Here is a 17,399-nt window from a genome sequence, read left to right on the forward strand (position 1 = left end):
TGGCTGCCCTAGCCCCAATACCAACTGGTGGTGTGGAGTGATAGAGGCTGGGGTGGTCATTCAGCTTAGACTGGGGAGCACGGTGAGACAGCAGCCATTAGGGTAGACACAACTGGGTCTGGGGACACGCCAGTGCTCTTGTACTTCTCAGGAGTGGAGTCTAATCTACTTCTCTCCTCTGCATGAGATGCCTAGCTTGCGGCTCGACCCACTCACTCCCCAGGCAGGGCATGTGTCTGCCCTTGTGATCACCCCTCCCCTTCTGAGTCCCATCCCAGGGCAACAGGTCTCTACCCGAAGCTTTCTTTTTCATACCACCCCACCATGTGGGAATCCTTCTTGCATCCTTGGTGTATAGGAATTATTCTGCCAATTCTGTTTTCCATGAGAATTGTTCTATACATAGATGTATTTTTCAGGCGTTTGTGGGGGGAGGTGAGCTCCACATCTTCTTATTCCATCTTGATCCCCCTCCCTCTTATTTAGTCAGTGGGGCTGTAGAACCTTGTCAAGGTCATTTGAAAGCTTAAACATTATATCCCTTATTCCTTTAGTCATAGTCATAGCTAGTCTTATAGAAAATTTCGTAGTAGATCAGCTATTAGTGACAGAACCTGGAGGTACAAGGAGGTACAACAGGTAAGGAAAGCACAGGTAAAGCTATAAGAACAGCATCTATAAGGGAACAGAGGCATAGAAGTGCACAACATGTTTTGGAAAATGAGATGTGTGTGGCCAGGGTAGGGGAGGAAAAGGCAGCAGGAAGATCAAGAACTTGAGACTAACTGTGAACCATTTTGGACAGCTACTGTATTCTGCATTGATGTATTGATGCTTTCCATACATTTCTTTGAATCCTTTTAATAATGAAAAAATTATAAGGTCCACTGTATTCTTGCTTTCAAATATGGCAGCTTGCCTTCAACTTGACTCAATAATCTAGAACCCTGGTTGTTTACATGTACCCAATCTCTGTTCCATGAAGCTGGAGTGGTGTGTTTTTATTAGCCCAACACCCCTCCCCTGCTTTTGGTAAAAGTCTGCATATTCTGGCCACAGATGTATGGACAGAACCTAGAGTAAGCCAATCACAGTAACTCATCTCCACCAGGGTTTTCACTACCTGAGTCAGAGAGGAAGCTTCCTGCCTCTCGGGGAGATGAGGGCCAGGAACTGCCCCTTCTCCACTGTGGGGAGAAATGCTGACATGCAGAGAGGGGCAGGGATGGGCAGTGCTGAGCCATGGATCTTCAGGGTATGTCTCCTGTACCCCTCTTTTCCTTAAGCAACTTGTTAGATTTGTGCATTTAGCACATAAAATGTGTTCAGTAAGCAGAGCTATTATCAAGGCAAATGGGAAAGAGGAGCAGTTAGACTGATAAGAAGCCCTTCACCTCCCCTGTCTTCTTGTCTCTAGGAAGTCTAGGATTTACTTTAAAATATACCAATGAAGAAAAATAGTAGAGCAAACAAATTGGCAAAAATGTTGAAAACTATTGATAAATGGGGAAGTTATTATGCTAGACTTTCAATTATTTCTTAGTCTCAATGGACCATGCTTTATTTTTTTTTTAATTTTTAATTGGAGGATAACTGCTTTACTGTGCTTTCTTTAAAAAAAGATTATCATGCAGTTTCCTTTTTTGGTCCTACTGATGTGAATTACACCGATGTTCAAGTGTTGGCCAACCTGCATTTTCTAATGTTTCATTTGGCATTCTTATGAGGTAGACTGCCCTATGGTTTTCCTTTCTTGTTAAAATTCTTGAAGACACGTGACTGCCCATGACTTCTGAGGTTCCTTTGTTCTACTGATTCTACTGAATCATTAGGTAAATGATTCTATATTGCAATTCTGTTATCCATCTCATTATCTATTAAGCTCCAAATAAAGTGTGGATTATGTTCACCTAACCAGAAATCTCCATCACACCCAAATGTTCATTCTTGAACTTTTCTAGAATTCTTCACTTTAACAATGATACCCAGATAACCCCTAAAGTTTTACCACATAAATCCTATTTAGAACTTATTTTCCCCCATATGGGCTTCCCTGGTGGCTCAAAGGTTAAAGCATCTGCCTGCAATGCAGGAGACCTGGGTTCGATCCCTGGGTTGGGAAGATCCCCTGGAGAAGGAAATGGCAACCCACTCCAGTATTCTTGCCTGGAGAATCCCATGGACCGAGGAGCCTGGTGGGCTACAAGGGTCGCAAAGAGTCAGACATGACTGAGCGATTTCACTTTCACTTTCCCCCATATAATGACATTCTCCAGGCAGTAATACTACCAACCTGTCCTTACACCATTTTCCACTTAATTTCAGTTGTGGAAACTTAACTTCCACTTAATGTTTAGTCGCTAAGTCATGTCCAACTCTTTTCTAACCCGATGGACTACAGTCCACCAGGCTCCTCTGACCCTGCGATTTTCCAGGCAAGAATACTGGAGTGAGTTGCCATTTTCTTCTCCAGGGGTTCTTTCCCACCCAGGAATCAAACCTGCGTCTCCTGCATTGCAGACGGATTCTTTACCACTGAGCCACCTGGGAAGCCCCTGACATGCCATGTAAGCACTCAGATGATTGCTGAATCTAGATAAACTCACTCCTCAAAGATTAAAAATTAAAGTATCACGACATTTTGGTATCTTTCATCTGACCATCCATATCAGATGTTCCCATTCAAACATTACCCAGCACCATGGTTTATGGTTAAAAGAATTGGTCCTTAGGTCTAGTGGCACTTTGAATCTTTTATGCCGTATTACTGTATCAGTATCAAGAGGATTTTATGCAAAATTGGGAGAGTCTCTGTGATCAAAACTAACTAAAGGACAAGCAACCTGCAAAAAAAAAAAAAAAATTAAAGCATCAGATAAAATTTAAGTTTTTATGAGACTTCAGTTTTTGAAATATGTAACTCTTACAGCACAAACACAAGTTATTTACACGTTCTTTTTACAAAATGTGTATGCCATTTTGAAAGAATACTGTTAAGATCATGATCTAAAATACCTGTCAAGAGTTCAAAAAGGACCCATGGAATCTGGTCTTCATAAATCCACAGTACAATGACATAAAACACGGCTGAACGTCAAAGCTTACTTACACATGAGAATACTAATTCTGTATCATGGCCTATGGCCTGTTTTGTACAGCTGCAAGTTAGACATGGTTTTGACATTTTAAAAAGATTATTAAAACAAAAGCTAAACTAAACAAAGAATATGCAACACAGACCCATGTGGCCGGCAAGTATTTACTCTCTGTGGCATTTTAAAGAAAAAGTTTCCTGACCCTGCATTACATGAAGCTGACTGAGAGACAGCTACTGGAATATACTGGTGAGTATTTAAAAGAAGACACCACTGTTATGTGCCAGTACCATCAGCACTACTCATTTCTAAAATGAGGCACTTCTTTTTCAATATGTACATCTTCAAAACATAATTACATCTAGGAAGTAGCTCTGCTACTTAACTCTAGCCCTTTGTAATCAGGTCTCCACATAAAATCACAGTATTCTTAGGGGCTGAAGAAAACAAGTACAAATATCAGATGTCTGTCATTGAGTTCATAAGTCATGGCAAGTAGGTTAAGATCCCATAGTCTTCAATGTTAATAAAATTTATAATTTAGATATTGTCAATAGGATGTGTTACTGCTGCATTATTTAAATAATATCTATAAAAACATGTTACACATCCTAATTCATTGTTTTTGAAAGGAAGAATAACTTAACTTAGTAGCTACTTTAAAAATGAGAGATGGGAAAAAAGAACCCCCCCCCCCCAAAAAAAAAAGGTAAAACCACAACAAAAAGCTTTGGAATGCAAAAGACAGGGGACTCTTAGCAACAGCACTCAAGGTGGCTTAGGCGTCTCATTTTAGCTAGCTGCTCAGTTCCCATAGCGACCTCTGTCTCTCATCTGTGAGCTACTTCATTTCAAGAATGACAGACAGGTCCATGAGCAAATGTTTTAGAAGTAAAACCAGAGCTGCTCAACACGCAAGTCTTCTCTGTGTGGGCTAAGCAGTTCCTGGTCAGCAGGCTATGTTCACGCCAGAAGTACTGTACTGGGTGTTTTCCCTTCTGCAGGCCAAGCTGGCTGAGCATCACGTCACGAAGACATCTCTGATGCCGAGTTTTCAAATGCTCAGTGAATGCTGAGGTAGATTTTCTGATGGAGATCTTTTATACCCTGATTCGATCAGGACTCGCTTCTTTGTGTATCCTCCTTCTGGGAAATATCTTCCGCTTAAGTGCAATTAACTAAAGGATGAAAGACAGAAGATAAATTGTAATTCTCCAGGTTGACAAACTTTACCTTTCTTGCTGAGGGTCATATGACCTTAATCTTTTCCCTAGTCCTATACATAAAGAATAGACGGCAAATGTGGCTCCATCATTCCTCCCCTCAAAACAAAACTGATGGCTTTTTATATGGTTCAAATTATTTATTCCCGTTTCTTTTTCTTTAAGACCTATAAAAACTACATATTTTTATATAACAATTACCACATGTATTTATTTTCAAGATGTCTGTCAAGTCTTTCCACTGAAGGACACTGACTCTTCTTCACCTATTAAGATACTGTCTCTGGGTTTGAAAACAACTACACGTGTCATCACTTCATGGGAAATAGATGGGGAAACAGTGGAAACAGTGTCAGACTTCATTTTTTGGGGCTCCAAAATCACTGCAGATGGTGACTGCAGCCATGAAATTTAAAAGACGCTTACTCCTTGGAAGGAAAGTTATGACCAACCTAGACAGCATATTCAAAAGCAGAGACATTACTTTGCCAACAAAGGTCCATCTAGTCAAGGCTATGGTTTTTCCAGTGATCATGTATGGATGTGAGAGTTGGACTGTAAAGAAAGCTGAGAGCCAAAGAATTGATGCTTTTGAACTGTCGTGTTGGAGAAGACTCTTGAGAGTCCCTTGGACTGCAAGGAGATCCAACCAGTCCATTCTAAAAGAGATCAGTCCTGGGTGTTCTTTGGAAGGACTGATGCTAAAGCTGAAATTCCAATACTTTGACCACCTTATGCGAAGAGTTGACTCATTGGAAAAGACTCTGGTGCTGGGAGGGATTGGGGGCAGGAGGAGAAGGGGACGACAGAAGATGAGATGGCTAGATGGCATTATCGACTCAATGGACATGAGTTTGAGTGAACTCCGGGAGTTGGTGATGGACAGGGAGGCCCAGCGTGCTGCAATTCATGGGGTCACAAAGAGTCAGACACGACTGAACAACTGAACTGAGCACGTGTAAGCTAGAATTTTAATTTTTTTCCTAAGAGTTCTATCATCATTGTTTTCCTGTACTTAGTAACCATATCAACAATCATTGGGGATTACCTGTATTTTCAAGTTTATTAATAGGCTGAAATGCAAAAGTTCATCTATGACTTTGTAGATTCGAACTTGGAATAAATACTTCTAACAGCAACAGTTTATCCATGATACATCTGAAATAGAAAACCTGACCACTGTTAGAAGAAAGTTTCAATGAGAAAAATGTGTTTTTTACGGTTTCAATTTCTAATCCTCCATCTTGAGGTGAGAGCGGGGTGTGCCCAAGCATGGACTACAGTGTTCTGGACGAGCTGGATTCCTGGGCAGAGGAAGGAGCAGCCTTGGCTTGTTTGTGAGTATGGTAGAAGGTAAGGAATTTGATTCAAGCTGGTAAAGAACAAGGTGCCAGGGAGGAGAGGGGATTTATTCTTCCTTTCCCCTTCCTCCTGCTGGTAAAAACAACAGTAAGCAAAGACCCTCTGGTTCCTTCCACGGCCTCCAGCTGCTCCTTTCAGCCAGCACACAGCTGACCCACAGGCTCCTCACTGGACTCTCTTCTAAAAGCAGGCACAGCACAAGATTTCTTCCTAAGATTTTTACTTGCCAAGAACAATGGCAACACAATCAAGAGGATGTTTCTATTCCCTGGGAGGTGGACAAAGGTGAAACTGCTTGCCTGCCAGACCTTTCTTTCCTGAGTTTCCTTCCATCCACAGCAGGAAGCCTGGGAGTGTTTATCCTAAAGCTCTCAGTTCTCAGGCCGCCACTGCCTCCTCAGTGTAAGTAAACTCAGTGAAAACATCCCACCATGACCGCCAGATAAGCCTCACTCCAGAATCACCAGGAAGGAGGCTGAGGTGGGTTCACCTGCCCGGCACAGGTCAGGACAGCCTGACACTATTCCCTCTTCCTTGAATCCTTCTTCTTTCTGAGAATTTCACATCTGCTGTGGCCTGAAGAGGATTCTCTTATTCCTCTTTTGACCTCACAAATCTCCCTCTTACTTCCAGACTGTCCCGTGAAGGAGGCTGTGTGCTTGCCTGCCTGGGGAAGAACTGCCAGCATTCAAGGAAGAAACGTAGACGGGAGAGGATGGCCTGGCGCGCAAGCCAGGCGCCACCGGCAGAACTGGGAGAGGCCTGCAGATCAAGACACTGTGGGCTCTTTTAGAAAGATTAAAAGAAAGAAGATTGGAGACCCACAGAAAATTAGTATCAGATGCAGATTCTGGGTGGTTTTTTTGGTTTACAATAGTTTGACTTGTAGACCTCAGGCTAAAACTGGAAAGCTCTATTTACTGAACTCCACGAACAAAGAATACTGGTAATAGGTTTAGAAGATAGATTTTAAAAAGTCAGTTATATCTATAACTTGTTTACCCATTCACTTGTTGATGGACTTTTGGGTTGATTCTAATTCTGGGCAATTACCAAAAAAGTTGCAGTGAACATGTTTAAGCCTTTGCAAAGACACTTGTTTTCATTTCATTTTGGTAAATATCTAAAAGTGGAATGGCTGGTTGTTTGTTTGATCATTTCAAATTGTTTTCCAAAGCTGTTGTACTTTTGCGTTCTGTCAACAGTGTACGAGAGTTCCAGGTTTCAACATCCCTTCCAGCACTAGATATGGTCAGGCTTTTAAATTTTAGTCATTCTAATGGGTGGGTAAAACTTCACTGTGGTTTTGATTTTCATTTTCCTGATGAATTATGATGTTGAATACCTTACCATGTGCTTACTGGCTATTTGAATGTCATATTTAGTGAAATGCTTGTTCACATCTTTCATCCACTTTTAAAAGTAGGCTGTCTTGATATTGATTTATAAGAATTTTTTATATACTTTGGATACAGACCTTTTATATGGATTGTAAATATTTTCTTGTATTTGCACATTTAACTGCTTCTTTTGAAGAGCTGCTGCTGCTGCTGCTGCTAAGTCGCTTCACTCGTGTCCGACTCTGTGCGACCCCAGAGACGGCAGCCCACCAGGCTCCCCCGTCCCTGGGATTCTCCAGGCAAGAACACTGGAGTGGGTTTCCATTTCCTTCTCCAATGCAGGAAAGTGAAAAGTGAAGGTGAGGTCGCTCAATCGTGTCCGACTCTTGGCAACCCCATGGACTGCAGCCTACCAGGCTCCTCCGTCCATGGGATTTTCCAGGCAAGAGTACTGGAGTGGGTTGCCATGGCCTTCTCCGCTTTTGAAGAGCAGAAACTTTTAAATTTGAAAAAGTTCAGTCTATCGATTTCTTTCTTTGGTAATTTATGCTTTGTGAGTATTAAAAAGCCTTTGCCTATTACAAGATCACGAAGATTTTCTCCTATATGTTTTTGACAATGTTTATACTTTAAGGTCTTACATTTAGGTCTGTGATCCAGTATTTTGTGTTAGCATTTGTGTGTGGTGTGAGATGAGGATTGATATTCTTTTTTTTTTTTCCCTATGTCTATACCTAGTTGATATGGCAGTACTTGTTGAAAAGATTTTTCTTGCCTTGTGAATCATTTTGGCACTTTTGTCAAGAATTATTTGATCGTGTATGTATAGGTTTATTTCTGAATTCTCTATTCCATTTATTGATTTATGTGTCTATCTTTTCATCAATATAAAACTCTTATTATTATTGTAGTTTTGTAGTAATTCTTAAAATTAAGAAATCTAAATATTCCAACTTTATTCTTCTTTTTTAAAAAAGTATTTTGATTATTCCAGGTTCTTTGTAATTCCATGTACATTTTATAATGGATTTGTCAATTTCTGCAAAATAGTTTGCTGGGATTTTGATAGGGATTTCCTTGAATCAATATAGGGATAATTGCTATCATAATAAACATGTTCAATCCTCAAAAAAAAAAAAAAAAAAAAAAGGCAGTTATGACTGCTGCCTGAATATTATGAAATATTTGACATATGAGCTATAAGCCAATAACAGAAATAAACATTTTCTTGTTATGAATTTATATCATTTTCTTAAAAAAAAAATTAGATGCCAAGAAATTGACATCCACATAAAATTGTTAAAACTTACCTGTTCAGCAAAAAATGAGAATACAGTAAACATAATCAATGTTGCTAGCACACAATGAGTCCAGAACTTCAATTTGTCTCGATACGCCCTCCTGTTCAGAGAAAAAAGAAAGCAAATATGTAGTTCTGTGTAAGGTTTAACTATCATTAGCTAGTAAAACTAACTATATAGTATTTACTAGTTTAGCAAACTATACTAGCTTAACAAAAACAATGTTGTGGAACTCAAAAACAATGTCTGAAGGCAATTCTAAAACGTTAACATAATTATACATTTCCCATGTGAGTTCAGGTTTTTCATTGTTACAGTAAATATTTGAATCAGTAACAGTTCCAGCCAGCTTGGCAAGGCTGGCCACCACCACACAGTGGCTTGAGCACCTGGCCTCCGCCCTCAACACTGCTGGACCGTTAAAATGCCTCTAATAGAGCTCAAGTGAAGTGCTTGCACTTCAGCTGTTAGTGGACACATCACCTGGCAGCTGCAAGCAGAATTTTGGGCCATGTCTCAAGTCTCATAGGTATTGAGCTTGGACCTGCTCTTTCTTGACCCTAAAAGAAGTTTTTGGAGCTAAGATCTTCATGTCTGCTATTCAAACTGATGTTAGAGTGTGTGCAATTTGACTGTCATATTGAATTAGGGCTTCCCTGGTGGTTCAGTCGGTAAAGAATCTGCCTGCAATGCGGAAGACCTGGGTTTGGTCCCTGGGTTGGGAAGATCCCCTGGAGGAGGGCATGGCAACCCACTCTAGTATTCTTGCCTGGAGAATCCCCAGGGACAGAGGGGCCTGGTGGGCTGCAGTCCATGGGGTCACAAAGAATCAGACACGACTGAGCAACTAAGCACAGCACAGCACATTTATTCATCCAATCACCCAGTAACACTTCCTGTCGATAGACAGGTGATGAGTAGAGGTCCCTGCTCTAAAGCACCTGTGAACCTGGGGAGGTGCTGATGTGCAGATAACCAGCCACCACACAAGGTGGACAGAGATACCTATTATCAAAAGCAGTCTTGCAGAGAAACAGTGAAATGAGTGCATCAAACAGATGGTGACACTTCATTTAAGCCTTGAAGTGCGGCAGGAAAGCCTGTGGCTGAGAAAGGGGAGGAGCATGAGTAGAGTGGAAACCCAGGCCCTGCAGAGCTGAGTCCAGTCTGGCTTGGAGGACACAGCGATGTGCAGCCAAGAAAAAGCAGGTGGGTGTGGACTGCAGTTGTTCTGGAAAACCACACACTGTGGGTTGGACACAATGCTCTTAATGGGAAGGGGGATGATATATAGCGTATATGTGTGTGCACACGTGTGTCACAATCGGGGTGGCTATTTGAAGGATGGCTGTCACAAGCAGGTGACCAGAGGCAGGCAGTCCAGTTAGTCCAGGCAAAGGAAAGAATGAGGGCTGGATGAGGGCAGCGAGGATGGAAGGAAACAAGCAACATTAAGAGACACTGAGGATGGAATCAGACTAGGTGAGAGGACAGTAAGGATAAAGGTGGGGCGGGGTTGGGGGTGCGTGGCGCATGGGGAAGTATGGCAGGTTTCTCGTCTGTAATTTGGAAATAATAATTTTTTATGAAGATTAAATAAATGCTTAACATAAGGCTTATAAGATATGCTCACAGCCTCTGCTGAGTTCCAGAGTCATTCACAGCGCCTGGTAGGGGGTGTCTCCAACCCAAGCCACAGATTCCAAATGGCACCCTGCCCTGTACTGTTCTTCCTCCTGTTTCCTACATTAAGAGGACCAACAACCAGCTCCGAGAGAAAATCACTCACTTCTATTCCTAACTCTCATCTCATCTGTGGTGGTCAGAGTAGCACTTTTTATTGTAAAGAGTAAATATACTGCCCAGCACAGTGTCAGCTGTACAGCAGGTACTCAAGAAACAGGGAAGCCACTCTGAGGGCAATGATGATGAATAAAGCTCAGCAGATGTACTGGACTAGTTAGATCAATAAAAACTACATGTCTTTTTACAAAGAAATTAGAGAAAATAACACAGTAAAGAAACTTCATCACTCTAAAGAAGAAAAACATACATGTATTTGAAACATGGACACTTACCATTCCTGCAGCTCATGCATATGAAGGAAACGGTTTCGATACTCCCTTGGCAGCTCAAACTGGGATGGGATGGGGAACATGGATTCGTAGAAGTCCCTGAGAACAGCCTTCACTGTCTGGGCATCTTTATGATTGTGGTCAATGTTGTCATTCAGACAGACAAACTTCCTGGAGACAACAGAGACCCAGGGTTGTTATTGGTTCTTATGAGGATAATCCTTACCTAACAAAACAAGAAGTGTGGATTTGGAATATGTTTTAAATGGACTTATGTCCCAAGTTGTGGCATTTACTGATATGATTCTCTGGGGAATAACAGTCTGTAAAATTTTTCCTTAGATATTTCTCTCCTATAAAACAAAAAGAACTAGGGATGATAGATAATTTTGAATATGCCTTCTAGCTATAGGAATACATTATTTTAATTGCTGTTTGGGGTTGGCAAGTGCCCAGTTTAGTGTTAACTGACTGAAGCATTCTGTTAACATCCAGGGAAAAACTAGTAAGTGCCTACAACTGAGTTCTCTGAACTGACAGAATTACATTACTAAGAACACTCATGTAGACAGCTGAGATAGAGATGGTTCCTTATAGCTACAGATTTTATGAGGTTGATAACTTCTTAATATTGACATGTCTCCAACTAGGCTGTATGATGAGTTTCAGCAAAAAGTAAATTACAGTGGTGCTTCCCAACTTGTTTCAAGTTCCTTCGAGGCAAAAGTCAATAAGTTGAGGGCCCATTAAAATGGTAGAGATAACACCACTTTTGAATTACGTTTAAATTTTGTTTTTACAATTTTATCAAGTATAATAAAGTCCTCAGATCCTGCCACCAAAAGGAAATACAGAAGACACAGGAACACATTAGATAACTGGGAGACAATAAGAAATGTTCAAGGTTCAGGAAATCTACAGAATGTGTAATCTGATTTCTTCATGTGCGTGCATTTTAAGTTTCTTCAGTTGTGTTGGGTTCTGTGACCCCATGGACTGCAGCCTGCCGGGCTCTTCTGTCCATGGCATTCTCCAGGCAAGAATATTGGAGTGGGTTGCCATGCCTTCCTCCAGGGGATCTTCCTGGCCCAGGAATCGAACCCGTGTCTCTTACGTCTCCTGCATTGGCAGACAGCTCTATACCAATGCACATGCAAAAATGCATATGGATTAAAAAGAGAGAGAGAGAGAGATGGGGGAAACCTATAGACATAATTGTAATGAATGTACTTGATACCATTTCAAGCCAACAAAGTTAAAAACATAAATGCTTATAAAAGACAATGGGGGAAAAACGTGTACAGGGGCCAGATAGGTTATCATGTTAAGGAATAAATAATGGTATTATGGTTATTTTCAAAAAATCCTTTCAATTTAGAGACATATACTGAAAATTTTACAAAAAAAAAAAAGGATACAGTGACTGAAATTTATTTTAAAATAACTGGGAAGTAGTAGTGAAGGAGTGGGTGTGTTCAGATGAAACAAGATCAACTAGTTGCTTCTTACTGAAGATGAGTGATGAGTAAGTGAAAGTTCATGGCCCTATCTCTTCTTTAAACTTGGGGAATGCTTTTGATTAAAGGATATTAAAGAGTTATGTCCACCAGATACAGTGCAGGAGCCCTGACTGCTTCCTAGACTAAAAACAAAGAACAGCTAAAAAGGGCCTTTGGAGGCACCTCAGGAAATTTGAGTATAGACCATCTATTCGATGGTATTATTTAGTTGGTATTAAGGTTTTTGGATATGTGTGAACAGTCCTATGGTATAAACGAGAATGACTTTGTTTAAAAGACCTATGCTATGATAATGAGGGTAAATTAGCGTATCGTTGTCTGCAACTAATTTTCAAATGGTCCAGCAAACAAAGGAAAAACCAAACCTGTGTGTGTGTTAGTCTGTATAGAGATGAAGTGAGAGATCAGACATAACAAAACACTAAAAATTTAAGAATCTGAGTTTAATGTACTATTGTTTTCAGTCTTTCTGTATCTTCAAAATTTTTCCAACAGCTGGGAAAATGTAAAGAAGAAAAGTATGGGTATCAAACAAAGAGAATGTGTGGATACAGGGTAACCAAAGAAGACCATGTTGGGTACCCAGCACACACTCCCTCTCTTTCCCAAAAGAACTTGCACTTTGCTCAGTATTTCTGCCCCTGTGAACTGACTCAAAGGGAGGCAACCTCACCTGACTCAGGACATGGCTGTGTCTGCAGGGACATAAGAACTGTGGTGCAGGCCTGCCTCCACCCTGGGGATGAAGCGACATAAGGAGGGCAGCAGAGCCCAGATACTCTCCCAGATTCCCTGTTAATGCGATAAACCTGTCCTTAACACCAGTCAGTCAGAAGGCAGGTTTTCCACTCCTGACTTTAAAGTGAGCCTCAGAAAAGTAAAACAGAAGAGCTAAAATGATAAAATGTGTTCAGGTCCATGGGAGGGATCTGAGCCTAGCAGACAATGCTGGAAAAGCCTGTCTTGACTTGGATCTTCTTAGCAAAACCTGAACCCTTTAAGTTACATGAAGATGTCTGTGAATTTGCTCACCCAATGACTTTTAAACTAGCACAGGACATGAACGTATAGGGTACAACTAAAAACACTAAGTTCTCACTTGGTTTTACTACAGATAACCTATGACTGAGTGAGCACATTAACAGGATGGGGGAAGCAAAAAGCAAGTATCAAAACTGGCTCCTAAGGTTTTAGAGCAGGGCATTCTGAACAGAGGGAAGAGCATATACAAAAAACTGCCAACTGGGTGGTTCTTAATTATTATGACTTTGTTTTTTTAGCTTGTGGGAAATGTTATTTTGTAGGAAATAAAATATTTTATGAGTATACTATGTAAGTGTTAAACATTTTCATTTTTCTTAAAATTCTATACCTCCCCCCACCCCCCAAAAGAAACGAGAATGAAATTTTAAGGAAAAATTCCCTGGCTTTAAAATGCCTGGAAATTTTACACTTCTGATCATGTATAATTAAAATCATAATGTATATGAGTGGGCAACTGAAAACTTCCAAAAGCATTTAAAAGACTCAGATGAAAACATTCAACTTCACGTATCAATGGCCTTTTCTCAAGAAACTACTTCTATTTCCCATTGAAATTCAAAACTCAAAATGCAGATTTTAACCAATTTTATCAAACTAGGGCAACTGTTGGAGGTGAGGCTGGAAATTTTCAGGGCTATGTAAAGCTGAACACTTCATTCATTCCCAAAGAATGACTGCAGTTTGCTGGATTAATTTTCACAACTATGGTAGCATTCCTTTTTCCTCAGAAGCTAATTTGAACTTTCCTTTGAATTGCAAAGACAGGTCTAATCACAACAATTTCTCTGGAACCCCCTATTTCTAAAAATAGAAATCTATTTTCTGTAACAGAAATTTTTTTTTTTTTACTATAAAAGAAATAGAAAAATCGAAATTTCTAAGAGTCCCAGTCATGTGGCCTCACCTCCCCGACAACGCAGTTAACCCTCAGCCTCGCTGAACAGTCATGTCGCTGGACTCAGAGATATCCATGCCAATCCCTGTGCATGGGGGGCCGATCTCAACTCACAATTCCCATCTCTTAATTCAAACATTACCACCACCATTAGAGGTTTCCATCTGCTCCAAACAAAACTAAGGCGCTCCTTTCTCTCTAGTACTGCTGCCTTTTTTTTCATGTTTACTTGCATGATTAAAGATATTTTCAAAGTTATGGGAATTCTCTGTCCATTCTATCCAATTGTTCTATGAACCTAAAATGTTCTAAATTCAAAACAAAACAGTACCTGGGGTTTTTTCTTATATCATCCAACTGGCCAACTACATGAGAAACATTGGTACGAATCATCTTAAAAGCAATTTCTTCTTCTCCCATGATTTCAAACCTAATTATCAAAACATAATGAGTGTAAATATGTATATGAATATGTAAAACAAAATTTCAATAAGAAAGTTTTATAAAACTTTAAAGAACCAACATTCTCAGGATGACTTAATCTTTCCATATTACTAAAGAGAAAAATCACATATAAATTTCAAAGGATGGTTAATAGATAAACTATGGTAAAATTATGAAAATACCACACTCATAATTATTCTTAAATTAAACAAAGAGAAAATGTACACAGTATTTACCTGTATTTGTTTTTGTCCTTAAATGCTTTGTGGATTTTATCAGTTACTGGTTTACAGTTGGTTACTAGACTTTTAGTGACTGGTGGCTGTGAGAAAACACAGACATTACATCAGGGCAAAGCCTGGGGTGAGGCAAGGGAAGCATTCATCTCAAGTGCAAGTTTTAAGGGCGCATGAAAAGATGAACCAAGATGAATCAGTAATCAAGATGAGTATTTTAATGCAATATTAAAAAAAAAAAATCAAGTTGGCATACTATGGCCCACATACTAATTGTCTATTTTTTAAATAAAGTTTTAATTTTTTCAGAAAGAAAATAAATTTCTAACAAACTAATGGACTGGTCTATAACAATACTCATAGGCCAAGCTATCATTCTTATAGTCTAATTAGAAAATACTTTATCCTGTGCGTAATTACAGGTAATTACAGAAATGAAGTCAACATCTGGCTAAGAGTTCATTCAAGTAATGTCAGCCAATGCTGCCACTATCGCTAGTGCTTGTACTCAACAGTTATCTGCGTGAGCCTCAAGACTGACCTGTAACTGTGAGCAAAGCAGCCCCTACTTAATTCTTAGCACTCAAAGGATATTTGCTGATTGTAAACCTTATGCCAGATTATTTGGTAAAATAATAAAATACTCTGCTAATAAATGAAGATGTATGTATTTCTTAAAAAAAAAAAAACAAACCCAACACGATAAAATCCCTCAATAACCTTTCATCATGCCTATAAAAGGGCAAGACGAATAACTGCATAGATCATCTTCCTTAGAAAAGAATACGCTTCGGTAAGTTCTATATAAGTACAGGGGATTGGCAATTCTACAGTCTTACTAGGAAGCCAAAGTTTATAGAGAAGGAAAGAAAGAAAAGTTAAAAGACGGACGTGGAAATAAAAGGTGGTGAAAAGACAAGTTTGGAGTGAGTGCCAAGGCAGGCTACACCTGGGGTGACTTCAGTGGCCTCTAAGGCAACCTGTCAACACAATCTCAATGTGGTCCTGAGGACAGTGAAGACCAGAGAGGCCTGGTCCGGGGGACAGGCTGAGGGGACATGGTTTAGGAGCCCAGCACACTTCCTCCTCTCGTCAATGCTCTGGGATTGCCCACCAAGAAGATACCAGAAGGGACAAATCAGGACAGCCTGGAACTCATAGCTCACTGTCCCCCTCCTGGGAAAAGGGTGTACCCAGATCTTTGAGAGAACTTCAGTTATCTTGACACATAATAAAGGGTGTTTTTAAACCAGGATATTGATATCCAGATGATTCAGAGTTGATTATATTAGCTTTGTTGGGGGTAATTCCAAATGTGGGGAAAACAGAAAAAAACTATCACTGTTTGAAAGAATGTCTTTTAGTCTACACAACCTAATTTCTTCTTTTCAACTGTGATTCTGTTCTCTCAAGAGGCAGGGAAAACACCTACAATGATTACAAATGTGCCTTTTTAATCTTTAAGAACACACTTGTAAAGAACTACTAACGTGTGTAACAGTCTGGGTTTTATAGACCGCTTTTCACTGTACGGGCCCAACATCCCAGAGAAGCTGTTGCGCCTCACGAGACAAGCTGCTGATCTGTTATCAGCCAGGCCTCCCGAGGGCCCACAACCGGAGCTGGTCTCAGACCCTGGCTGCTGATTCTTGCCTGTTCACCCCACTAAAGCAAACTCCCTTAGGCTGACACCAGGTCTTACACCTTACCTCAGTTTTATTGACTTCATAGTTTAGAATATTTAGAAAGCTGGCTTTCAGTGACACATAGCTATACACCAACCCGTGTCATAAGCTGGACTGACCAACACACAACCAGCAATACGTACAGCTTGTCTGCATATTCCAACAGCTGTCAAGGTGCCCCTCACACGTCTCGTCATGGGTGGGCTTCCCTGGGCCCTGAGACACACCATCCCTGCTGTGTGCAGTGAATGCGAAACGAATGACTGCCTTCTTTCAGAAATCAGACTTGTAACTGATTATTAGAGTTACTTGTAACTGATTAGAAGAGTGATTACGTTACTCTTCTCTACATTCATTTACAAACATCTTGTCTCCAGATAATTATAGGGCTTGAACATCTGCAAGGTGGTCAGTTTTTAAAAACATGTGTTATTTTGGACTTCCCTTGTGGTCCAGTGGTTAAGATTCCCACGCTCCCAACACAGGGGACACAGGTTCAATGCTTGGTTGGGGAACTAAGATCCTGCATGCTATGTGGCCAAAAAAAATTTTTTTAATTAAAAAACAAAAAAATTACTTAGGTTTGAAAAAACATTATTTTGATTATGAAAGTTATCTATTCATTACAGAAAATATGAAAATACTAGTGTGAAAAAAGATATTAAGAACTACCAGTAAAAAAAAATAAGCCAGATACAAAAGACTATACGATTTTAAAAGAAAACTACCTATGATTTAACCCACCACCTATTTTGTAAACATTTTTTCCATGTGTGTGTATTTGTGTGTGTGTGTGTGTGTGTGTGTGTGTGTGTATGAGTAAAATTAACTGTAAGCATCACATAAATGGCTGTATTATATCCTTGTTCCATCAATTCTAAATGCAGATTTTTTTTTTTTTTTACATTTTCATTTCTTTGAAACTGGGATGCATCTTACAATCAACAAAGTCTTCCAACCATTTCAGCCAAGTGGCACTCTAATACATTTGTGTGCAGATCATCTACTGACCCTACTGGTAAGATCCATCATCAAAGCAACTTAGCTTTGAGGAAAGATGGGGTTCAATTTGATGAGTAGGCCAGAATACTGGAGTGGGTAGCCTTTTTCTTCTCCAGGGGATCTTCCCGACCTAGGAATCGAACCGGGGTCTCCTGCATTGCAGGCAGATTCTTTACC

At 40.1% G+C, this 17,399-nt stretch overlaps 1 protein-coding gene across 4 annotated transcripts in view; it reads right to left on the minus strand.

The window, feature by feature from the left end:
* Positions 1 to 2,876: 2,876 nt before the first annotated feature.
* Positions 2,877 to 17,399, minus strand: part of GNPTAB (N-acetylglucosamine-1-phosphate transferase subunits alpha and beta) — an 83,796-nt gene continuing 69,273 nt past the window's right edge. For 3 of the 4 annotated variants that reach the window (XM_024991564.2, XM_010805141.3, XM_010805143.4), the window contains 5 exons: positions 14,536 to 14,621; positions 14,187 to 14,285; positions 10,400 to 10,567; positions 8,331 to 8,421; positions 2,877 to 4,273 (listed from right to left, as the gene is read on the minus strand). In XM_024991564.2, coding sequence (XP_024847332.1) covers positions 4,196 to 4,273; positions 8,331 to 8,421; positions 10,400 to 10,567; positions 14,187 to 14,285; positions 14,536 to 14,621 — 522 coding nt within the window. In that variant the 3' untranslated portion in view covers positions 2,877 to 4,195. The remainder of the gene's footprint in view (positions 4,274 to 8,330; positions 8,422 to 10,399; positions 10,568 to 14,186; positions 14,286 to 14,535; positions 14,622 to 17,399) is intronic. The other variant, NM_001192228.2, reaches the window with a different exon arrangement.

This window comes from Bos taurus, chromosome 5 (genome assembly GCF_002263795.3).
Source record: "Bos taurus isolate L1 Dominette 01449 registration number 42190680 breed Hereford chromosome 5, ARS-UCD2.0, whole genome shotgun sequence".
NCBI classification, from domain to species: domain Eukaryota; kingdom Metazoa; phylum Chordata; class Mammalia; order Artiodactyla; family Bovidae; genus Bos; species Bos taurus.